Genomic DNA, 25,653 nt, shown 5'->3' on the forward strand with positions numbered 1-25,653 from the left:
TCAAGACTCTATCACATAAGCGTGTGTATGCGAATTTTATACCTCTTGCAACAAGAAAAATGACCTCACAATATGCTAAAATTTCAGCCCAAAAACAAAAATGAAAATCAAAACCGCAAAGAAAAAACTTGCACACAAGGCAAGAGAACCAAGAAAGGAAAACTAGGAGGAGAATCCAAGCATATGAAACAAAATAAATTTTATTATTCAAAGAGATCATCTCTATTTTAGACCGATTACAAATATTTTTCTCTCAAAAGTCAAAACTCTCACATATTACATAGGTTAAGCACTCATCTTCCTCTCCACTAAAATCCTAGCACAATGCTCTCATATGGGTGGCATAGGGGGCTCAAATGATTGGTACTACCTCTCTCATAGTACTACCCCTTTATTTATAGGTCTAGAAAACTTGACCTCAAAGTTTCTTATCTTTTTCCCAAAATAACATTCTCTTGTAATATAATTCTACCTACCACCAAGTGTATTTTAATCCATTTTCTTTTTCATTCATCAAACGGCCGTGGTGTCTTTACGACTTAACTTCGTCTTGACGCAAGCTTCGCGATGGTACCACATACTCCTCTAGTGCTCTCACAGTTTTGAAGTCAAACCCCGAAATCCTAACACACTTCTCAAAACGTGACTAGCCGTCACTTGTTTCCACCTGAAGCAAGCGCTTCGATGATGACACGTGTCCTTCGTCTTGCGATCTTGACCACTGACAAGTCTCTCCCACTCCTGATCCCTCGGGCCGCCACGTCAACATGCCATCTTCGCTTGACTTTGTCAACATACCATCTTCATCTTCCATTTCATGCTTTATCTAATCTTCATGTGTACAATTAGGATCACTCTTAACTCTGTCTATCCCTCCTTGATCGTCTAGCCCAATCACCTGTCGTTGACCGTCAAGTTGCATCTGTCACCTGCATACCTTGAAGCAAGCAAACATATTTTTTCATACTCCAAAATGTCTCCTGATTAGCACAAAATCAAAAACTTCAACTCAGAGCACATCCTGCAGAAAACGTGAACATCGGATGTTCTGGTGTGTTATGCTCCTGAACACCTGACAATCTGGTGGGTGTAACACTATCTGTTCTAGGAAAACTTTGCTCTCTGCAAGAAAAGGTTCGGTGAAAGTTTTCGGTGATCTCATATCCATCACTGAATAATCTCATGTGTGCTAATCCATTGAACCACCCTTTCTGCAACCTCCCTACAACAAAAAGTCTGGTGCATTATCCGGTGTTCACAATTATAACACCAGACTATCCGACATACATAATCAAATTTGGCGTCAAAAATCTACTCTCTACAAAAAATACTCCAACGCTCTCAAAGTCCATCACCGGACCATCCGGTGTTTGCTTTCATTTTTTGCTTCAGCACTAAAAATACTCCAATGATACCCTCCGGTGTAGCCACCATATTCACCGGACCTTCCGGTGCATTGATATCTAATTTCACCGAAAATTGCTCTCTACAAGAAATAGTCCAGCAAGTACACATTGCCCACACCAGAACTTTCGATGAACACCAGAACATTCAATGTTCACATCGAATTTTCGGTGTGTGTAATTTTTCTGCACACAAAGAAGAATTCGCCAATTCAAAACACCACCAACTCGAGTTAGACATGAACAAGAACAATCATCCACAAATAATGGTAACAAAGTTCAAGATACATCAACTGTTGCCAATGTGTCATCATATGTAAACTAAAACACTTATCCACTTGATTTCTTAGGTGCGTTTATGCCATCGATAACACTGGATAAAAATTCCTCGTGCCGAGTTTGCTCTCTCTACATTATTTACATTTCCGCATTTACATAATTGCAATCTACTTTTACGCATTTATCTTACTAGAGTTGTTTGCTAGGATTGTCTATAGTTTGTAAAACTCTTTTGAGCGGTAGAGTAAACATACTAGATAAATCTAGAGTATATTCAGATAGAATTTGATATAGGTTTATCTTGAGAAGCTTTTAGAGTTAATTAGATTTTAAATGTTCTAATTCACCTCCCTCTTAGAACGTCACCGATCTTTACACAGTCTTTTTACCCTGTATCGTCACCTGTCTCCACTGACGGATATCCAATCCACTAACGTCATTATTTGATTCAAACAAGGTATATCCGTAGGTTCGACATGCATATACTATGATAGCGGATGCAGATGAGTCAGATAGGGCTTAAAACAACTCCAGCAACACCTATATTGAGTGGTACAGGGTGAGGAGAAGGCAGATATGGATCGGAGACAACCGTATCGAGTGCTCTAGTAGCACCTGTATCGAGTGATACAAGGATACGGAAAGGAGGGGGACTCCCCAAAATTTGCGGCTAGTGGTAGAGACTGTACCATTATGCAGCACTGTTCATAAAAGATGATTGTGGACCCGAATAGAGATAAAAAATAATAGAACGTAGAAAATAAGGTAGTTGTTGGAGATGAAAAAAAATAGAAGATACTATAATAATATTTGATCTTATCCATCTCTCTCTTTTTCTTCATCTTTCTCCTCTATCCCTTTTTTTTTATCTCTCTTTTCTTCTTCCTTTTTCTTATCCATGACAAAAAAAATATTTGGAAGCTTAGCAGGGCTTCTATTGGCTATGAAGTAGTAGGGATCCGCCCCTGATGCTATAGGCTAGTTTGGCATAGCTTCGATACCAGCTCCTAGAGTGGAATTGAGAGAAGTTATGTCAAATAGCAGTTTATAATTTTTAACTCCGGAGTGATTATGTGATAGTGATTTTTTAAAATGAATTAGATGCTGAGAGCTGAAAAATCAGCTTACTCTGATTTAATTTTCTCATAAAATCACTTCCTCTATTAAATTTACTAAAAAAAAATCATTTTTCCTAAAAATTTAGATAAAAGTGAGTTCTGCCAAATAGGCAATATGGTGTGTATCGGCACAATAGTGTGCTGTCCAATAGCATAAAGTTGCCCTCATGCAGAATTAGCTCCTTGAGTACTGAAACGCAGATCATTAATATTTTTTGCGGGGAATACTGAAACGCAGAATGATGCGGTCATTTTCCCAAAAAGATTGCTCCTTCATTAACTCTCAGTTTCGCCTCTTTACTTCGCTTGTGAAATGTGAAGCACACACATCGGTACGCGCACCACACCATGACGGCGGGGCCGGTGATCCGAGAACGGTGGCAACCGGTGGTTAACAAACTCCGGAGAAACCTTGCGAGGTGGTCACTGGTCAGTCGATCGCAACGGTTTTTGCTGACGGCGGCGGGCCGAGGATTTCCAGAACACACGCACGCATCTGCCAACCACAACCGTCTCCTACGCTACACCACAGGGCATGGCACCGAGCGGCGCTCCTCGTCTCGTGTGGCCGCGCGCGCGCGGAGGAGTGTCGTGGGGGCAAGACCGCGGAAGCGGCCGGGCATTTCCAAGCCATGCAGCGCAACGCAACGCAAGCCTTGAATGGATTCAGGTTCGTATCGGCAGGTTTACCAGCGGAGTGAGAATGCAAGATCAGGACATGCCTCTTGCTTCTGGTGTTAGTTCAGCTCCAATCAAGAGCTCTGGCTGAGTGGCTGAATCAACTGCGATTATTTGTGCTGCAAATTGCAGTGCTTTCAGATTTTGCAACAGCTACTCTTTTTATTTTCTGGTAAAGTTGAGAGTGATGACAGGTGCAGCAAGTAAACAGGGAAGCGTGCGTGCGTCCGTGTTGCTTGCCCATCTCTCTCCTCGGGTACGCGCGCACTGCATGCTCGCCTGACGATATCGCCAAAAAATCATTCTGGGGGACGTGGCATGATGCGCGCATGGGTGCCTGGATTTGCCAAAGCAACAGCGACGTCCATCGATTGGGGAATGAACGTACGCTTGCTTCGCCGGTCTCTGTTTCGTATAACCTCTCCCCAGAGGAAAAGGAGTGTTTGTGAGAAAAAGTTAGGGGCATGCTACAGTTAAACTGAGATCATTAATTACTAACCATTGCACTCATATTTCACACGTGTATAATCAATTCAAAATATAGCAATCAAATAGGTAAAAGAATATAGTATAATAAAAAGATTTACATATCGGACTATCTAAAAATACACGTACGGATTGTAAAAAAGAGATAAAATCACAGATAATTCCTTAATTAGTGGGTGAGAAGATTGGAAATAATTTTGAAAGGACAAACGGGATCTAACTTTACACAATAACCGTTTAATCAACTCGAATCGATAGCGAAGATCATTTGAATCGATCACAATTCATCTATTTTATAAAAATATACAAATATAGATATAGACAAAATCATTATCGCACCATACTAGTGCCATAAAATTATAAAGATGTCAAATTAGTTGCTTGTATGCCAATAAGAAAGGAGATCCTGTCTTGTCGCGGTACACATATACTCTACGGAACAGAATCAGATGGATGATTTAAGAGTTGATTAGGAGAACAAAATCAGCCTGTCGTGTACGAAGCACACACTTGTCCCCAGCAAATGGCTGCGTGCATAGTAAGTTTCGTGGAGTATCCGTGCGGGCTAGGAGATCAAGTCGGGTCGGCATCTACCATCTCCCGTGCCATTGCGCGCCTCGCTGTCCTGAGACTGAGACCACGCAATTACACATTGCGCACGTAACGCCCACATGGCAACACAGTTGCACTCGATCGACTTGGACCCCATGGCGGTTAAGTTCGGTACAGACGTTAGGCACAAGCGGCGATCTTCCAACACAAGCGGTCCAAGACTTCCAACCAAATCAGCAGCGAACGGGTTTGTAGTTCGATGACAAACCTGAAGCGAGTCCTCAGTTTCGCACGTTCTGTCAGAAAGCTTTTAATAAAAACTACAGGAAAGAGACTCGATGTTAAAAAAAAAAAAAAATTGGCAGAGCACGTGAGGAAACGCCTCGCCGGCCGGCGAAGTCCAAGTCGAACTCGGCGAGAGAGAAGCCAACCCGGGCGTGGGTTCGACCGTACTGGTCAGGCCGCGAGCCACTCACCGCCGAAACTCTCTCTCTCTCTCTCTCTCTGCCAAATCTTGGAATTGACCTTGCCGGACTGGCTAGAATGTCAAATTGTCACGGCCGTTGACGAAAACCACGCGCCCAGAGCAGGCTAATTACGGTGACTGGTCAGGTTAATCGGTTAATGACACTGTGTTCTAGTGCACCAGTTTGCATCAAATTCTGTCCTGTGTTGTCTAGATACTAATTTATTCCAGTTTTCACCTAACGTTTGGCGTGATTAGCGATCGGATCAGCCAGGCAAAAATGTACTCTGATGCGTGCTGCATGCATGGTCACGGCATAGGTGCGTGCGCGATTGAATGTTAGTGCGGATTGAGCGAAAAATCAAAGTTAGGTCAAACCTGTTGCAATATTCACGTTATCGCACACCAATTAAATAAGAATTTAAAGGAATAGCACATAGAAGACATGGGATATAGTCAATTATCGTTCCACTTTATTAATAATTATATGTATAATTTAAAAACCACTTCTCTCCTTGTACAAGGGAGGTGGAGACACATTTTATATAGTAAGTAATATAAGACTAAACTTTCTACCACTAATGAACATAAAGGCCCATGTCCTCATAGAATTAATTTAGATTAAGTATGTACCCTATTATACGACTTACTCCTCTAGTCATAAATACTGGTCGCTTTGATCAAGATACGATCAAAGTTTTAAAACTTTAACTGGTAATAGATTTATTTTAAAAATATTTTTATAATATTATATTTTATTAGATATTATAACTATATTTTAATAGAAAATAATGATCAAAATTGCACGTCGAAAACTATGAAAAATAAAAAGATCATGTATTTTTGATCGGATGGAGTATATCATAACAAAATCGAATTGATTTGATTTATTGTTTATTTGTTTCGTTTAGTGAGTTGGACCGGATCACCACAACGCGAGGCAGGCAGTGATCGACGGCCTAGAACAGTTTATGGGTTGACTTGGACGCCTCTCTGCATTGCTCACAGCCGCTACTTCTCCGTAGACATCCACCGTCGCCTACGCTGTACATGCATGCATACCATCTTACAGATAATTCAAAGGGAGGAAAAAATGGCTAGACTGAAGACTTGTTTCTTTGTTTCCTTCTGTTAGTTAGGTAACTTTGGCTGACTTACTGTAATGTGAATTGTGCCCTACCCTCACCAGTCACCACCACCCAAATCTTCAACTTTTCTTTCTTGCTCCGACTAGGAGAAAAGTGGTCAGAACCCCAGAAGTTCAGAGCATGTATGCCATGACTTGGAAGTTGGAACCTGATAGAATCAAAGGCGACAAGAAGTAGCGTCCAGTCGGCGTAGCTAAGTGGGCAGTCCACTGATCAGATAACAACCAAAGGCAATACTGCAACTTGCAGCTTTGCCGGTAATCATACTGCTCAAGCCCCTTTTAAAAGATTGTACTGCTACCCGATGAATTGTATCGTTCTTCCAATCCAGATCGAACAAAACCAAGATCAGGTATTGGTCGGCCGTATTGGCACCAGGGTTCACAAATGCAAGGTCAGGTAAAAATGCAAGGGTTGCTGAATTTGCGAATATCATGAATTGAGAAATGTGACCCAAAATTTGTGTGGTTAAACTCTGTTGATCAAGGCAAAATCCACTTGAACGACCGACCGATATTCGACCGCATTCAACGATAATTCGACCGCATCACACCGATATGTGGTCGCATTCTTCGCTTTTTTTACATTTCACGCATTCCTCGCATTTCGGTCAAATTACGTCAAAATCCGGTTGAATTATGCGATACGTCGAGGGCATTTGTAAAAAATCCCCAAAAAATAGCCCAACCTTATAAAATTGAAACAAATTTTTTTAGTTTCCTTGTAACATGATCGACATGATAAAAGTATTTATACTCATAAAAAGTTGTATATTTTATGTAAGAAAATGTATTTGCTAAACATAGTTAAATGCAAGTATTTATACTCATAAAAAAGTTATATATTTTATGTGAGAAAATGTATTTGCTAAACATAGTTAAATGCATAGTTAACTCTTTGATAATCCAAAAATCATGAAACTAATTTTGCTAGTCTTCTTACATGATTCTATATCTTTTAAAAATACGCAAAGTCATGAAATAGTTATTGTAACATGCAAGATTGTGTAAATATGTTGCAACTAGATTAATTCATAACTAACTCATCATACCTATAAAATTAGTGAAACCACTTTTATTAGTTTAATTATACTATGCTTTATGTAGGAAAAATAATGGTAGAAATGAAAAAGTTAATTAAAGTGATGTTTCTTAACATGTTCACTTTATACTTGTGAACTTTGTAAAAAATTATAGAGAAATTAATAAAACTCTAAATGAAATAAAATCAATTTTAAAGATGCTCTTAAGATACTTCATACAAAAAAATATATGTTTGCATGTTAAACTTTTACTTAACATGATGGGCCAATCATGCTGTTCATAAAACCCATTTCAGTATTTTTCTTTTTTTCAAACTTCCTTCATATAAAATATGATGCAACGAAATTATTTTTAAAAATTATTTTCACAGAAAGTCTTAGAATTGTTTCTAGTATTTTAGAATTTTTTATTGTTTTTTGAATTTCTTGAATTCAAATTCAAAATTCAGTCGTATTAAGAAATCGAGCCGATCACATTCTTCGAATTTCGCAAAATACGACCGTATTTCATCGCATTTTGGAACCCTGACTGGCACCTGATGTCATAAATTCATAATTAAAATACTAGCTCGTGATATCTTTGGGGACAAATGTGTGCCCTTGGGGTGAAAAGGACCAACAAGATCGATGAAGATATGAATATAACAGTCACTGAGGAGTGATTTTACCATATCCAGTGTGCAAAATGAAAAAAATAAATAAGTATAGCTTTTACATGGAAATGTTTGTAAGTCCGTTCCCATTACATTTGACTCGGAAACTCAAGCAGCGGAAGAGACAACGCAACGTATGGATGTTCTGATTTTCCTCATTTTTATTCCAACTAGAAATAGTACTGTATAAATTGTACGATTTATTCGTATTTACTGATATGTATCAAATATATTACCAACAACAATACAACTTGCAAACAAAAAAAACTCGACCACGGAATGGAAAGGACCAAGAAACTAATGGGAACGGACTTACAGGAGGGGCGTAATAAATCCTAGCTGACCAAGAAACTCACTAAAACCAATTCTCAGGGAGCTACCCACCTTTTTGCGAGCTCCTGGTTCGAGCCTGAGTGAACCGCCTCTCAATTGAAAGCTCTGCCAACAAAACTATCACTCGGTTCTCTACAACTCACAAACAGACAAACATACACAAACAGTGAACACAACTCATGCAACCTTTTACCGAAATGCATACTGAAGCCAATGAATTTCAGTTATCCTAGAACAAGACACAAGAAACAAGTAACCTCAACAATAAAACGAATGAATTTGTACCCCTTTCTGAATGAAAGGCACTTCTGTTGCTCGCTGCATGTTGCTTCCTCTTATTCTGGACCAATGGATCATACTTGTGTCCACGAGTAATGGACACACAAGGATCAGATCAATCTTCTCGATATGAGCTAAGCTTGCAAATATCCTTCTCTTCAAGGTAGCAAAGGATTTGCTTAGCCATTGCTTTGGGTGAAGAAGGTGAAGAACATTCCCCATCTTTCATCTTAATTACTATCTGTACAAGACCACACAATGATCAATTCTGCTTTCTTATGCGGGGACAATAGAAGCAAACGGCTAAATTTGCATTTATGCGGGGGCAATAGAAGTAAAAAGGTGTTTAGGGTAATCACTGAATGATGACCGTAGCTAAATGTTTTCTAAAGTAAATGATCGATTCAGATTTAAACTATATGGAAGAAACATATTAAAAAAACAGAAGATATAATGTTAGAGTAAACATATGTCACGGGGATAGTCAGATGGTGTCAGTTGCTAGAAAAGGGATTAGATCATAGATTAGAGAGACAATATACTAGGGGAGACGAAATGAACAAGAACTTAGATCTATTCTTCTTACTTGATTACAATGGGTGTTGCATCCTCATTTATATAGAAGCCGACACTAACAATCTATACTAATAAATCTTATCTCTAAGACTAACTAATAGATATTAACTCTATCTAATCTAATCCGATCCCTAACAAATAATTTCATCCCTAACCTGCTGCTACAGTACCAGCGGTACTACATTGCCGTACCTACTGTTCCGTGTTTGCGAACATTATTTTCTAGCATATAGCAGCTTCACCCCTCCTTGCAAGATAGCTTGTCCTTGAGCTATGGTGACGGCCATGGCGGTGTAGATCCCTCCACGGCTTAGCAATAGAACCCTCGCTGGATCCGCGCTACTGTTGCAATACACGTACTGTAGCAGCAAGTTAGGAATAAGATTAGTTGTTAGGAATCAGATTAGATTAGATAGAGATAAGATCTATTAGTTAGTTTTAAGATAAGATTTGTTAGTTTAGATTGTTAGAGCCGACTCCTATATAAAGGAAGACGCAACACCCATTGTAATCAAACAAGAAAAGAAATAGATCAGTTTCCAGTCCCCTTTTCTAGTCTCACTCAATATTCTCTCCCTAATCTATGTTCTAATACCTTCCTTAGCAACAGACGCTGCCCGACTATCCTCCTAGTGGATGTTTACCTAATATATAATTACTCCCATTTTCTTAAGCTGCTAATCAGAAGTATGCATTGCAACCCCACGTTGCATCTACATATAGCTACATAGCACTCATTGATCATATCAAGAGCAGTTGCTTAATTCTAACCTTTTAAGAAACTGAGACTAGATCAGTTAGTTGAGGGTGTGTATATACGCCTATACCACACAGGTTCGAGTCCCTTCAACATGAATTTAGATGTCTTTTTCTTCTTAATAAAAAACCGCCTAGTTCCTCCTAGGTTGATCTAGTTTTTTTATTATAACCCTTTTACATCTTACCACCTCTTTACTAAATAAGGATCACTGGAGTTAATTGTGACAGATGTATAAATCATGAGGAAAGTGCCAGGAAATGGATAATAGCTCTATATTTCTATATCACACAAGCATCGAAAGGAAGTGCTTGCTTGTACTAAACAATTGTAGCTCACGGCAGAATGATGCCAGTAAACCACTACATCAATAGTGGAATGGTAAGGTTTGACCATGAAGGAAGGCAAAGCATGCTCTTTAGGCTCACCTCACCATTCACCGGTGGTTCATATGGGTCATCAATTCCAGTAAAACCTGTTTGTCAAAAGGCATTGCTTAAAGTAAAAATACACAACCTAGCATTTAAGCTCTTTTGATTTACACTGAACTGGTAATGCAGTAGCTTGCCTCACCTGGGTGTTTCCATTGCATGAAACCTAAATATCTAAAAAAGGTTCAGAGGCTGTCCGTACCTTTAATCTTTCCCGAGCGTGCAAGCTTGTATAAACCTTTAGGATCATGAGCTTCACAAATTTCTAGCGGCAGATCCATAAATACCTACAGAGCTTGCATGTTGTTAGATTGTTATCACTAACAATTAACAAAGTTTCAAAGAATCATAAGATAAGCATAATTCAGTAAATCTAGAATCAGAAAGTAGAGCACGGGATGCATCACGGTCTCTCCTGTATGGAGATATCAAGCTGTGTGGTCGTCGTTTTTTTTCTTCCAGAACTTACCAACTCTTCGGATATTTTCTGCACAGTCTTTTGCCTTAAAGCTTAAATCTCGATTTAGGCCATGTCTGAGGTTGTCACCATCAAGGACATACGTAAGGTGGCCTCTGTAATGCAATTCCCGACTCAGTGCACATGCAACAGTACTTTTCCCTGACATATGAAAATTGAAAAGATGATAGGTCCTTGTGATGGCTTCCTTATGTGTTGAATACTTTTGCTTTTGTAGCTACAAGAGAATCAAAAGATCCCAAGCTATGGTTCATGTTGTGCAAAATGGAAAGGTAGAACAACCGCTCAGGTGCTAACTCGGAAAAACATTCTGTCAAAAGAAAACCTAGTTTGGTATGAACAACATTACAATCACATTCATCAGATATCACGGTGTTAATACTATCCACCAATCACTCTCTGGCAGAAGGAAATGCTAAAAGATAAAGAAAATAGATTTATGAACTTAGTAGAAGCAAGGTGGGAGTGAGATAACAAGACTATTTCCTGCACTGATGCCAATACAGAAAGCATGCCAGTTTTCGTACATATTCTGAAGGTGGTGCCTGGCTAAGCAATATATCAACCTGTAACAAATTCATGCGTCAACAGGGTAACGCTACATTATGTGTAATTCAGGTCACCAAGAAGCCAGCACTCAGCTGACTATAGAGCACACTATCAGCATTTATCAAATCAGCGAAGCCTTTAAATGAGGTGACTACATTGTATGAATGTTCAAACCTCAAGCTTGATTTGGTTAAGCATAACCACATATATTACAAGATGGTAAGGAAATGAACTCTGTTAAAATAACAGGGAAACATCTCTAAACCTGCATGAACATATTGATCAAGATCATACACTCAAATTGATGATTAATTCTTATGTTCAAGCACAAAGCTAGGTAACAAATCACCTAGGAAAGTCATAGCAATCATAGTAGCCAGGAACCATTTTTGATAAAAATTGGCAACTCCCTCATAGAAACCTGGTCAAAAATGTGAAAAGGCGATCGCTTGGATCATCCACTGAAACCATACCTGAACCACTGAGTCCTGTGATCCAAATGACACATCCTTTTTGTCCCAGCAACTTCTGTCTATCAGGTTGTCCAATTGGGCAATTATCCCATAGAATGTTAGTTGTTTTCCCAATGTTTGCCATTACCGGCTTCTCCTTCACTGCTGATTGATATAAGAAAATGGTCAGTGCGACTATATTCCTCTTGTGAAGCAAATCCATTTGCACAACAGTACAAACAAAACAAATGGGATGAGCTATATAGACATAGCCATGGCATGTATTTGAATTATAGTTCCCTTTACAGTATCAGATACACAAAAATTAAATACTTAGATTATTTGCTATATACACCTTAATAAGTAGAACAAGTACTTTCATGAATTCTTCTACTATCCTTGATCTTCTTGCAGCCACTCTGAATTATGAACCAAGCAAGTTTTTTGCTAGCTTTTTACTCTAAATTCGTAGCATAGTATGCATGTCACGGACTAATCTCACTTCAAGTTAATTCGAAACCATCGCCGCTCTCATGTCTGGTCCCCTTATGATCAACCGCTAAGTAAACTAGCCTCCTCATCATAGTCAATTCCATTGCTATCCTATTTGGTAATATTGTAAGGCTACTAGATGATTCAGACTTGCTGAGAGAAACTAACAATTCAGACTTGTCAGAATTGTGTAGAAAAACTTCGCCTTCTCCACCACAACCTCAATGACCACCCGTGAGACCACAACCGATCACAAAATGAACAAAACAGAATGTGAGTAGTTAGAATGGCAATACAAACTTCCCTGCTTCCCTTCACACAGAGAAAAAAAAAAAAGGCCTAGACACATCCCTTCAGGTGTCCAATTGGCTCGGTTCCGGACCCAGTTACTTCTTGCGGCTCCATCAATAACATCTCACCAAACTTGTCCTTGATCTCAACATCTTCGTCACGTCTACGACATCTTAATTCGCTTATCGGCACAACCCAAAGGTTAGTAGTGACTAATGTAGCAGGCTAGCAGCAAGTGGATAGCCTCACAGCTACAGCCACACGGCTCCAATCTTCATCCTACACATTTCCCTTTCGAATATTCCCAACGCTAGCATTACCACGGCATTGACTCCAGCCGAGCAAGCAATGAACCTGGGCTGCGCGGGGCGTCCCCGTGGTGCTGTTCCATTCCTCCTCCGCCCAATGCCGCGGCGGCAGTGCGCACTCGCACCGCGGCCCTGCTTCCCTTCGCCGCCACCGCTGCCCTCACCGAGGCGGGCGAGGCCCGCGGAAGCGTGGGCGGGACGGAGAGCGAGGCCATGGGTCACGAGCGCGGGGTGCGGCGCATGGCTGGGAGCGGGAGGGCAGGGTAGGTGGCGAGGCGCGGTGGCCTCCGGGCTGAAGAGGGCGTTGGCCTCCGGGCCAGGCTGTGGCCGCTGCCCGCGTGGAGTCCCAGTTGGTAGAGTCGGAAGGGGATGCCGCGGCCGCGGGTGGTTGGCACACGCACGGCTGTGGAGAGACGGGGGCGTTTGGTTCCCCGGTACAGCTGCATGTGCAGTGCTAGCCGGAGTCAGATTGGTTGAAAATAACAATATTTGATTATTTTGTATTTATTTAATAGTTTTAGCTGAATTTTTATTTGATTGTTGAATATAAAATTGTATGAGCGGATGCAAGAGTTATGATTATGATTGGATATTCGTATAAAAATAATTTTATAATACTAATAAATGGACTCACTTGTATAAGCAAATACAATAGTATGCATCTGTTAAACCAGGCTACGGATTGAAGCTCCAAGCCAAATTAAATATGTATATTTATATCTATCGGGCTAAACTATGATAGTAAATACAAATAACTAAATATATTTTTTTAATTATATGTATTTGTCGGTGGATGAACACCGCAAGCAGGGATCATGTGGGACCCCCTTTGAGATTCGACCGGGGGGCTGGTCCTATAACTACCTCGTACGTGGAGTTAATGCGTGTAGGACTTAGGTAGGATGGATCGTCATCAGCGGGTAGAAATAAATGCACTAAGGGTTTAGACAAGTTTAGGCCGCATGGAACCGTAATACTCTACTCCTGTGTGTCTAGTATGTTATAAATGCTCTTCGAATGTCTTTATCTGGATCTCTAGCTCTCTCGTTTTTCTCTATGTTACAAGGTATCGGCCCCTTTCTACGAAGTGCTCCCCTTTTATCTACCGGGGGAGGGCCTTCAGTGAGTGCTCAGAACGAAGGCACAAGTTTCCGTAAATAATAAATGGAAAATAACCATCATGGGGTCTACAGTTGATGTTACAAAGGGTTGAAAATACATCTCTCGGACAGTCCCATCGGTCTTCACGTCCCAGCTTTAGCAGGCGCAGGGGCGTCCACCGGTCAGTCTCTGAGTACTCTCTCATGCCCGTCTGGTCAGAGTAGGTCTGACACGGTCTGATGCAACAGGACGATAGGCGATAAACCTCAAGCCCATCGAAGATATCTTCAAGCCGTCTTTCTTCATAGGCCCCGTGAGGGGACATACGATGGGATCTGCCGCATTAATTGTGCCCACGCCTCCTTACCAGACAGCGGTAGGGGCTGGCGTATTCAGTACGGCCGGCGTGGGGGAGAGTGGTTGGATGTGACCATCCACGCTTCCCATTAAATGCGGTATCGGGCTTCCCACTGACCGACACCTCTGCAGGGTCCACCAGCATGAGGCTTGCTGGGTGCTCGGGGACCAACTGCTCTTTGGCCCCGAGCGCTCACTCCCGGACCTGGCTCTTCTCGAGTCCTCGGGGCACTCTGGTTACTCGGGGACCAACTGCACTTGGCCTCGAGCGTCCACTCTCGGACCTGGCTCTTCTCGGGTACTCGGGGCACTCTGAGTACTCGGGGACTAACTACATTTGACCACGAGCGTCCACTCCCGGATCTGGCTCTTCTCGGATCCTCGAGGCACTATAGGTACTCAGGGAATAACTGTTCTTGGCCCCGAGCACCCCCTCCCGGACCGAACTTCCCTTGGCCCTCGGGGAGATGGTTTTCGAGGGAAGACGTCATGTGATACTGCGCTGTCCTAGCCTCAGAATTCGTGTGGTTGACACTTGGTTTATCGCTGCGGTTGTGTGCACCGGCTGCCTCTGCCTCCATGCAATGGAACGAGAGGCCAGGCCATCATATGCGCGACCTCTTCTCTGCAGCCAACTATAACTCGAGTTTCCCTAGGCTACTGCCCCCAGCGAGGCCAGGGCCTGCTGAGGATTCAGGTTCGTCGGCGACCCCTCGTCTCTACGATACGCCGATCAAGAGGCATAACCACGCTCGATCTGTGTTCTGGCCACATGGCAATTGCATGCAATTCCTCGTAACGTTTAACGTCAATTGGAGGACAAGTATCTATATTGACTTGCTGAGTATCTTCAATATAGATTCCTGGGATGACCTTAGAACAAGTTCTAGCAATAACAGAACTTCCGAAGCTTCGAAGCACATAATTCGAATTTAGCAAAAATGTTGCTCAGATTAAAAGCTCAATCCCAAAGGAAAGACTCGTTACTCTCACTAGATTGACCATACGCCCGGCATTTTGAAGGCAAGACCGCTTCCACGCATTTTGGACACACTGCTGCAACAAGATACTCCCATCATTCTAATTAGCACGTGAAAACGTGATGACAACGAAAGCACCAACCTGTTCACAGGTGCTTTCACAATAAACGGAGAAAAATAATGAATCCGCGTGTCCTTATCCCTACCTAATCGTCCAGAGCAATCACTCAGAGGAAGAAAAAGATCAAGAACAGTATGAAAAACGAAGCATCATCAAGGAAACACCATATACACAGAATAAATAAGCCGCAAACAAGTGGTAAATCTCAATGAGCAGTAAATCAATCAACACCGCACAAAAATCACATGTAGTTTCTGCATGCAAAATATTAACGCTAACGAAACAAGCAGCATACATCTATCAATGACTAGATGCTTTCGTCAACAAAAGCAGGTGGGTAGAATCCTGCAGATGACCCACATCCGAATGCTGCCCACAGAGAGCACCAAACCTTTGCCAAATTAACAAAACAGGTCCGTGGAACAAATTATTGGCTATATCTTTGCAAAGCAACCAAAGAATTCGAAATTCACCAGCAATCAACCGCGGATGATCTGATCAGGGCTTGAGTGCAAATGCCAGGCCAAACTTGGGGGATCTGTCCAAGGCCTTGGTGTCGAATTCACCAGAGATTGTCAAATTTGACTTGGGTTTAATCTCATGCTGAAGAAGAGCTGCAAGCGTTCCAGTGTTATTGAGCCTTGCCTTCACAGCTGTCTGAGGATCAACTCTGTATAGGCCACCGACAGTGAGTGTGTTCTCATTTGTTGAGAGCCTGCGGCTTAGTTCAGCCACAGCTGAGGCCTTCTGCTTCTCATCAAGATGATAAAGACCTGACACTTTAATGGTGTCACCTTTGTCAGCCCTGTACAAGTAGGTGTGATGTATCAATATTTGTGTTCCAGCCTCAAATCATCACAAATCTCAATGAGCATGGACTTACAGAATGAATGCAGCATGGTAGTCAGGCTTGGTTACACCAATTGCAGCACTGTACTTGGTAAATTTTCCTGTAGCAGTGTCATACCCAGCTTCTGCGCCAAACGCAACTCCTTGAGAACCTACTGTCCCAGAAAGTTCAACCACAGGAGAAGGCTTTGTGCCAACAGCAGTAGCAAAACTTGCATTTTCATGGAAGTATTGCACCTCCACCTGTTAAGAATAACTCAGAAGCTCATGGACTGTGTCCAATTCACCAACCATAAATTGACATAAAATGGAATTACCTTTCCAGAATTGTAGTCAGGCAGCTTGACAGACGTCACAAGCTTTGTAGAGGGCAGGACCTCCAAAACAGTCAAAGTAGTAGAGATCTGCAGAAATCATACAAATGTATTACAGGCTTACATCTAGCCATAGGCTGCAAAGAGGAAATACACAAATTTAAGTGTTATATCACTCACGTTTGAGTCTGTGTCTACTTTAACATCAACGAGAGTATTCTTGTACTTGTAAACTGAGCTGACATCAAGTGAATAAAGCCCTCCTTTCTTCACTGCTGTGGAAGTGAGGCCCTGAAAAATCAAGATGAATATTCATGACATGCAAGTTCACAAAGGGCTAATGCATATATAATAAGTTCAAATATCAGACAGTACACAAATATTGTCATCGCAAGTAACAACATGATTCTGGTTACTAACAATCTTAAATGCAAATGAAATACAGATATCGCTTGTTGTTGCTTAAACAAGCAAAATGATGAAATGCCCGGGCAAATAGAGCACATAAGAACATATACATGCACTTTGAAACGCAAATAAGCTAAATACGAGTATAAAGATTATCGCTGTAGTTTCAACTAGTTACAGGGTGGTCAGCACTTCTTGCCCATACCCATACAGTTGGATGCACATCTAGTGTTATTTTCAAATTTAAGATGAACAAAAGTATTGGTTGGTGATTCAGTAATATCTCTAGCCTACCCCAACTTGCTTGGGACAAAGGCTTTGTTGTTGTTGTTGTTTATCAGGAGAATGCACTAGTGATGATCAGCTGACCATTTGATTTGCCCAAATATTACTGAATCACCAATTTGCAAAACTTTGTAATCTTGTAGACCCAAGTACTTGAAAGACCTAAGTCTACCATATCATTACAAACTCTTCAATTTGATTAGCATATCATGCTAAAAAAGGCAGATTTTGTGATAGTTCAATCCAGCTAATGAACATTCTGTTGCTATAATCAGACTGACCATACAGTATAATGGCATACTAATATAGATATATTCAACGGAAAGAACCCGATTTCTCCCTGCTGGCAGTCCTGATCCAGCCATCCAGGAGGCCAAGGTGCTGATGGCCACTAATTTCATTTCTTGCTCAATTCAATACTGTAACCGTTCATGTAATTTGGCAGGTCAAAGCTAACCAAAACAGGGTTGTTGTTGGCAAACTATCCACATAGTCTTTACTGGAAAAATCACTCTGCCCTTACAGTTCAAAGCCCTAACCAAGTGCAGTGCCAGCATCCATTGCTGGGATTGTAGCAGGTGAAATGCATGTAAACGTTATTTAATAAAGTCCTGGTATTCTCTCTAAAAAAAGACGTATTCAGTGTTACTCACTGGTGTCAGAATCCGACTCAGATTTGGGAGTCCGATTCAACAATTTTCAAAACATAGGTTTGGGTATTCACCTAATATAATATATGAAAAATAAATATTCTGTAAGTACTTTACTACAATGACAAGAATATTATCTCTACCATATTCCAGCTATCTTTGATCTGACTGCACCAACTTAATTTGCAGAAGATCTTATGTCTGTCAAGGGGGGAGATAAAAGATCAGAAGATTCAAGGAATTTATTTATCTGACTGCACCAACTAAATTCACAGCCTTGAAGGGCAACACCGATACAGTTGTTTTTTACATTCCTAACTTCTCTCCTCCCTTAGCAACCTCTAGTCCTTCTTTCTGACTCCAGCTCTTTGGTTAGCCTCAAGCATTCACCGCTGATCAGCCACCACAAGCACAAAGGAGCTGTTATTTGTCTTCCCAGAGCACAAGAGGCTCAGACTCAACAGAGAGAGCTCAATGTTCACCTAGACGCTAGACGTAGACAGTCAATCATCATGTGACTAGTGACTAGGCTGTCTAGACGATTTTGTATTGTAGCAGCAAAAATGCAAATAAATATATTTTCACGTGAGATTTAAGGCATACTTTCCAACAACAGAAATGCTACTTCAATCATCCATTGTCCTTTAGTTCATCAATCAATAATCATCATAACATAGAAGAAACAGAGCAGAGCACACACCACACACACAAGTAGACGACACCCAGGCTGCGGGTGCTGGACCAATGCCTAAGCCAGCTGTGGCAGCCGTAATGCGGGCTGTCGGAGCGCACCTTCTGAGGGGAGTAAAGCTAGAGCATAGATCTGGTAAAGGAGGAGGATACATAGATCCAGGGATTAGAGCTAGTACATGTTCACGACAGGGGATTTGCGAAGTGGAGGGGTGACAGTGCGGGCGATGGTGCGGGCGCAGCGACGGCGTGGACGCGTTAGCAGACGACAACTCGAGCACGACCGTGGGCAACGGCTCAATCACGGTGGTGGGCAACATCTAGACGAGGCTGTGAGCGCAGACGACCGACGACGGCCATGGGCGACAGCTCGAACAAGGCCACAAGCGCAGGCGATGGTGCAGGTGGGGGGGCTGCAATTGGCGACGCCACCACAGATGAGAGGAGAGTCGAGAGATGAATGGGGAATGGATGGATTGGTTTAGGTTTTGTGTGGTTCGGGGAATAGTTTCGGGGCTGAAATTTGGTATCACGCGCAGCTAAAACAATCCTCCCACGCGGACCCACCAGGCGCCAAACTTTGCATCGCCAAGACGACCGCCTAGTTGCTCGCGTAGCAGACTAGTCGCGTCAAGCCACCGTCTAGATCCACTGACTAGTCTGTCTTTGACCAAAGGTGACCGTCTAGACGGTCTAGCCATCTAGAGTTGCGTCTAGGCCCTAGATTGGACGCTAAGGCTTCGACTAGTGACTAGTCATCATCTAGACACGCTAGACGATCGTCTACGTGGACATTGAGAGAGCTGGATGCACATTGGACACAAGTTGACACCAGAATGCTTGTCTATGCATGAAAATTTCACTGACACCCAAGTTCGAGTAACACAAGAAATATCGAAACTTAGTAATGTCACATCACACCATGAGAGCGAGGGGGTGTTTGTAACATGGCATGGTAAGAAGGACTAAAAACATTTTAGTTCCTCAAATGTCATATATTGAAAGGACATGCTTATGGATTAATATATTCTTATGCAAACGAGAGAATTATTTGCACAGCTGTGACAGTCCATTCTGTGAAATTAAGAAACCAGTACATCCAATAAGAGCATATAGTAATTATGAGTTTCTAGAAGAAATCCTCAACTACAGCCAGGATCCTTCGAAACAGTAACCGGAGAAATCAAGTTTTGAACAAAAAGCAGTAGAATGTGTAACTGAATAAATTTGAATTTCAACCGTTGGATACATCAATTGCCAAGTATCAATACTCGACAGTCGACACAAATACCCAAAAACATGTTTTTGTTAGTTAGATACTGACAGAGTAGGAATTTGGCAAGTGGAACAGTTATCAAAGAATGGACTACATATATTATCTCTTCGAGCACAAATGCTAACAAAGTGAAAAAAGAAAGCAGGAACAGATGAGATCGTGATAAAGTTATAATACAATTGTATCTTCTAGAATAGATATTTTTTAGAGCAATGTGAAAGTGCATAACTGTCTACAGTGTATGAAGTCGAGAGGATCTCATTAGAGTTAGAATATTCACCAATGAACTCTCCAACTACGATAACAGCATTGCTCTACAATGATATAAACAAATTCCCATGTCACATCAGGTTAACACCTATCAAACATATCGTTCATTTGCATACTAGGATGCAACAACCACGGAAACTGCAAGCGACAGAAAAACCTGATAAAACATAAATCCCAAATAGCAAGGTAACAGCAAACACCTAACAAGCTACGCCTAGCGACTAGCGTGCGTCCCACACGATGACATCGCGACGCTGAACACAACCACAGCTATAACCAGATCACGGGCTCGCGGGCACGGGCAAGCAAACACGAGCCAAACAGCATGGAATCACACAAGCGCGATCGGATCGGGGGAACCCTTACCACTCCGGAGGCGCTGACGGTGGAGACGGTCAGCTTCTGGTCGTAGGTGTAGTCCCTCGTGAGCAGATCTGCAGATCACCAAACCGCAAACGGGGAAAAGCCAAAAGAAAATTAGATAGAGATACGATGATAACGGCGACAACGACGAGTAGGAGCAGGCACCGACCCTTGGCCTTCTTGCCGATGTCGGAGAAGAGGCCAGGTCCCTTCATGGCCATGGTGGCGGTGGCGGGTTGGGGAAGGGGACGGGAGTGGAGGGGGAGGGAGGCGGCCGCCGAAGACGAGGAAAAAGAAGAGGTCAGAGGGCGCCGCCAAGTTCCGCCGCGACAAGTGTTGTGGTTCGGCACTCAGTTGCAGCCTGCACTCCACGTTGCTGCCTCCACGGTTCCCTCGGATGAAGAATTTGACGTTTTTTAGATTATCTCCAACAAAAACTCTAAAAATTTATCCTCTATAACACTATTACAGTATCTTCTATTTTTTCTATCTCCAACAGCTACCCTATTTCCTATCTTTTATTACCCTCCTCCATTCCTCAGATCCCACACGCATACTCTAGCTACAGTATTGCCGGCTCCTATATTTGGCCGCAAATTTGCCTTGCCACGTTTCCTTCCCGTATCACTGTAGCATGCAAAAAGTACAACTGCCGTCGCTGTTGGAGAGCAATACAGGAGACCCGAGCGGCAAACATCGAGTCCAACAGGGATAGAGGCTGATTTGCCGCTCCCGTTGGAGTTGGTCTTATAACTAGTTACTTACCGTGAAAACTAAATAGTATGTTTCATGATATATATAACATAAGTTACCATCAATTTAATTAGTCTGAAAATCATAACAACTCATATTGATCATACTAAAAATACTCTTCCATAAATTTATACCATCCCAGTTAAGGATTGCAAGGCAAGAGGAGGAGCGGGTGCAAGATTGGTTAACGTGCGTTAGTGGAGGGCAGCCACAAGGCCAAGCGACAATGCATGGTACGGGAGTGATGGCGTCCTCAAAACACTAGCTTGTACAGAACATCTCTCGATCCGAGACAGGTCAACATCTCAACAGGTTCGCTTAAGGAATAGAAGAACAAATGGTGACAATGTAAGGGATATTTTGCAGAAAAAGATATTTCAAGTGGGGATGTTTACAAAAGCACGTTTGTGTCAGGGAGACGAAGCATGCGCTCTAGATCATGAGTGATGTGATGCTAGTTAAATGTTCGTGCATTACAATAAGAGCTAAATAATTTCACAAGATAATATAAATTGTTTGAGCGAGAGACATATAAAATAGCATTCAATTTCCAAGACCAATAAATTGGCCGGTTAATCCAATCAAAACTTATTCTATCTGGTTAGTAAGTTCAAAGGCTATAGTCAGTGATAAATGATAGCATTTGAATTACTTGGATTCAAGAAGTGAATAATGGGTCTATACGATTTGAACAATATCATAGTAATCAAAAAATATTTATCATAGTATCACTTTTGTTAATGCAGTAATTAACAAGCAATTAACGATAATCAGTTCTATTGAAATCCGATAACTAAGGAGATGTTATACACTTTACCATTCGCAAATACTACCTTCAATATCTAAAATCCTTCGTAGCCTTACAAGTAGATAATGCAAAGGAAAGATGGATCAAGATGCCTACTTTGTAGCCTCGCAAATGACGATTTCCTAAAATAGAAAAATATTCATTCATATGATGGAGCAAAATGTATACCTACAAAGGATCTCAGATAAAAGTTTGATCCTACTGCAACATAATAAACATGATTCTCATCCCTAATTGCTATGTAAATGACCAAAAGCACAGGATCAAACTGAATATCGAAACAAACTTCACATTGCCAAAAATCCCCGTATCAGATTAAGAAACATTTTGTTACAACCTGAGACCGGAGTAGAAATATATTTCTGTGAAACTATTAGAAGAGGCAATTTGAAGATCAAGTGAGTGACCTGTCAAAAATCTGCATATCAGATTAAGAAACATTTTGTTACAACTTGAGACTAAAGTAGAAATATATTTCTAAGAAACCATTAGAAGAGGCAGGTTCCATTTGCAAAAGACAAAGCAAAGTTTAAAAATTACACCTCAAAGACAACAAAAAGATTGCATGCTACATTATCTATAAGAATCCATTGAATTTGATTAATAATAATAACATGCCAGATGCATATGTGTAGTTTGACTTCAAAAGCTGTTGTACAACTTGAATCCTGGCCTTGGTACCTAAACACTTATGTACATGACGTGCTAAAGGTCTAGTATCCTGTATGAAAGGAAACAAAGATAACAAACGAGAGAAACTTGAGATATACACTTCTTGCTCTCAACTGACATGTGTATTTTCTTCTTCGACCATTAAATTCGGTCATGTTATTTCTGGATCTTCTTTAGATCTGATAGGACTAATACTAACAAATTCTTCACCTTTCTCAGAACAAATATTCCCTTGATAGTTGACTTCAGCTGTCACATTTGTACTTACAAATTCTTCACCTTTCACAGAAACGCTGGTTGTTATATTGTGGGTAGGAGTAACGAACCCTCTGGAATCCAGGACCCATGCTGAAACACACGACCAAACATGAATGAATAAAATAGTAGATAAACTCTAATTTACTTCTCTAAAGGGTGTGTGTATATCCAATGCAATTTTTCCACCGAGAAAAATAATTTTGGTATAAGTACCAAATCAAGATTCCATCTGCATTAATTTATAAGGAACCCTCATTAGCATGTTATTCATTAAAATTCATAGGGCAAGAGCATCATCAGGCACAAAGAAAGCTCTGGACATGTTATATGCGAAACTTCCCAAAAATCCCCCAACCCCCCCCCCCCCCCCTAAAAACACTTCTCTTACATCAAATCCTACTAAAAACTGGTAGAAAAGTCTTAGCTCCCCCAAAGAAAAAAAAGGAAGACATACCCTGAATTACATTTACTCACTGATACAGTCTTACATTACGAGCAAAGTTTTAACTTCTCAATAACCAAAGTTCAAAACGCATATCTTCTGATCATCCAAGCACAGGAATAATTAATATGACACAGTTACTCCCAAGGCTAGCTAAGTGATACAAGAGGTTAGTAACAGAGATTAGTACTTCACAAAAGCAAGTACAATCAGTACCTTCTACATGTTTGCCTCCATGAACTCCATCAAGATGTTTGGGTTATTTTGCCCAAGAATCAATATGCTACACAACAACAGTACACGAAAAATCCAACTCAATCTGTACGAACTAAATAGATTAGGCAAACATGGATGCAAACCCGAGGAGTGCTCGCATAGTAAGCCATGAATAAATCTGATTTATAACATTTAAAGTTTTCTTGCACAATTATAAATAGAACAAGCAATTTTTCTTGCAAAAAGGCAAAAGAGAATAGATCTATCTAAATAAGAGGTATTGGACAATTAATATGCTGCAATAAGAAACCAAATATTATTCGTGCATGATTATGAATAACCAACAACAGTGTTTAAGTAAAAAAGAAATATTATCTTGATTCATATCAAGGGATAGATGCTTTCAGGGAATACATTGTCGTTCCATACCAGCATAGCATAAGAATAGAATAGATCACATGCAAGAAGATATTCAAAAGTAATTGGGCAATACTGAGCATGGGGAAAACAATACCTCGATAAAGCTTTGACCTGAATTTTAAATGTTACGTAACATACATTGTCGTTCCATGTTTGTGACCATTTCATCTAAGGATCACTGCATACAAATAGCAAAACATGAGTCATCAGGCTACAAGTTTGTGTGCATTAAAATTAGTAGATGATTCTTGCATGAAATTTTATTATAAAAAAGCCACAATATAAAGGAGGGTAATCTTTCTAGTGTGAACAAAAGGACAGTTTGAATGCAAGTATGATATTTTCTTGTCTAAAATGGATAATAAAAGTGATGACAGTTGCATATTAAAAAAAAATGAAGTACTACATTCAGATCACAACAACAAACATACAAATGAGCTATATAATTGACATGTTTAAGCAAGTGACAGGCAAATGATGTAGAAAATAACCAATATATCCACCTATGAATGTAAACAACTATAGTTTCATTTTATTCAGCAAAAAGCTGGACCAGATTCATAGGTATACCTATTTAGCTACTTCATATGTAATGGTTTAAACCTAATATAAGGAAATAGGATGTAACCGTTTTTTATACATTGAATTACCTTGGAACTTGTAAGAGAAATATAAATGAGGCTGAAACCTGACGACAACTGATTTTGCTAATCATTTGTACATGCATGTCACAATCAAATATGAAACAAACATGCAAGCTAGAACATAACAAGAGGATGTGAGTAGTGCTCCATATAGCCTACTAAGATAAATGAGGAGTAAAATGATCCTGAATGCTGGAATTACCTCGATCATCTTTGCACGACTACTATTGCCGAGTCAAATCAGCAAAAATTTCAATGTACATCACATTGTGAGTGCTATCTATATGCTCAGTAGGGTTATTCTCAATCATAACATGGAGACAATTAGGTGATCGATGTTACACATGAGAATGTGACTTAGAGCTGCCCCTATGAGAAGACTGGGCTATCATGTGAATCTAATGTGCACTCTACCAAAGCTAATGCAATGACTAGAAAATGTATGGAAAAGAGTGTAGGATGATTCCAATAAACCAATGAAACACCAAGCAAAAACAAAATTGGTGTAGAATGTAGCTGGCATATTAGGAGGAGCGGGCAAACATGGTTGCATCATTTCAATGCAAGAAACCATATATCGGAAGTTGATGTAAGATATAAGTTGATATCTGCTACTCATCTAGAATAAAATATTGGCATATAGTATAATCATTTAGTGTATTAGATACTCCAAAAACCAAGACGTGAAATTACTTGTATAACAGAGATTTTCCAATTAATTGTTGCAACCATTAGCAGCTTTTGTAAGATGAAAGTTGATATTTGCAGATCATCTAGAAACAAAATCTGACATATAGACATATAGTATCAATTAGTGTATCACTTTAAAGATCATGAAGCGAAAATTTTATTTTTATAACATGGATCAGTCCATTTAACTATAGAAATTGTAGGTTGTCAACCATACTCTATTAATCTATTCATGAGCTTTCCCATTACTTAAACATGTTTATGAGCGAAACAATGCAAGGAGATGAACCCAGATGTCTGATGCCTCTGTATATT

At 40.7% G+C, this 25,653-nt stretch overlaps 2 protein-coding genes across 5 annotated transcripts; both read right to left on the reverse strand.

The window, feature by feature from the left end:
• Positions 1–7,993: 7,993 nt before the first annotated feature.
• Positions 7,994–13,203, reverse strand: LOC133916693 (adenylyl-sulfate kinase 3-like). Of its 4 annotated transcripts, none has more exons than XM_062360482.1 (6): positions 12,818–13,203; positions 11,702–11,845; positions 10,671–10,820; positions 10,404–10,488; positions 10,199–10,245; positions 7,994–8,678 (listed from the first exon to the last, which is right to left on the reverse strand). In XM_062360482.1, exons 1-4 carry the CDS (start codon positions 12,984–12,986, stop codon positions 10,457–10,459), a joined length of 495 nt encoding a protein of 164 aa, XP_062216466.1. In that variant the 5' UTR covers positions 12,987–13,203; the 3' UTR covers positions 7,994–8,678; positions 10,199–10,245; positions 10,404–10,456. The 4 variants fall into 4 exon arrangements, with proteins under 4 accessions (XP_062216466.1, XP_062216468.1, XP_062216467.1 ...); XM_062360484.1 differs by having other exon boundaries at positions 7,996–8,678; positions 11,702–11,842; XM_062360483.1 differs by lacking the exon at positions 7,994–8,678 and adding an exon at positions 8,703–9,372.
• A 2,308-nt stretch (positions 13,204–15,511) lies between these two features.
• LOC133916694 (mitochondrial outer membrane protein porin 5-like) lies at positions 15,512–20,831 on the reverse strand. The gene is made up of 6 exons (XM_062360486.1): positions 20,605–20,831; positions 20,439–20,506; positions 16,674–16,784; positions 16,497–16,583; positions 16,214–16,422; positions 15,512–16,135 (listed from the first exon to the last, which is right to left on the reverse strand). The coding sequence occupies exons 1-6, from the start codon at positions 20,654–20,656 to the stop codon at positions 15,829–15,831; spliced, it is 834 nt and encodes a 277-aa protein (XP_062216470.1). The 5' UTR covers positions 20,657–20,831; the 3' UTR covers positions 15,512–15,828.
• Positions 20,832–25,653: the final 4,822 nt, after the last annotated feature.

This window comes from Phragmites australis, chromosome 4, assembly GCF_958298935.1.
Source record: "Phragmites australis chromosome 4, lpPhrAust1.1, whole genome shotgun sequence".
Classification (NCBI taxonomy): Eukaryota; Viridiplantae; Streptophyta; class Magnoliopsida; order Poales; family Poaceae; genus Phragmites; species Phragmites australis.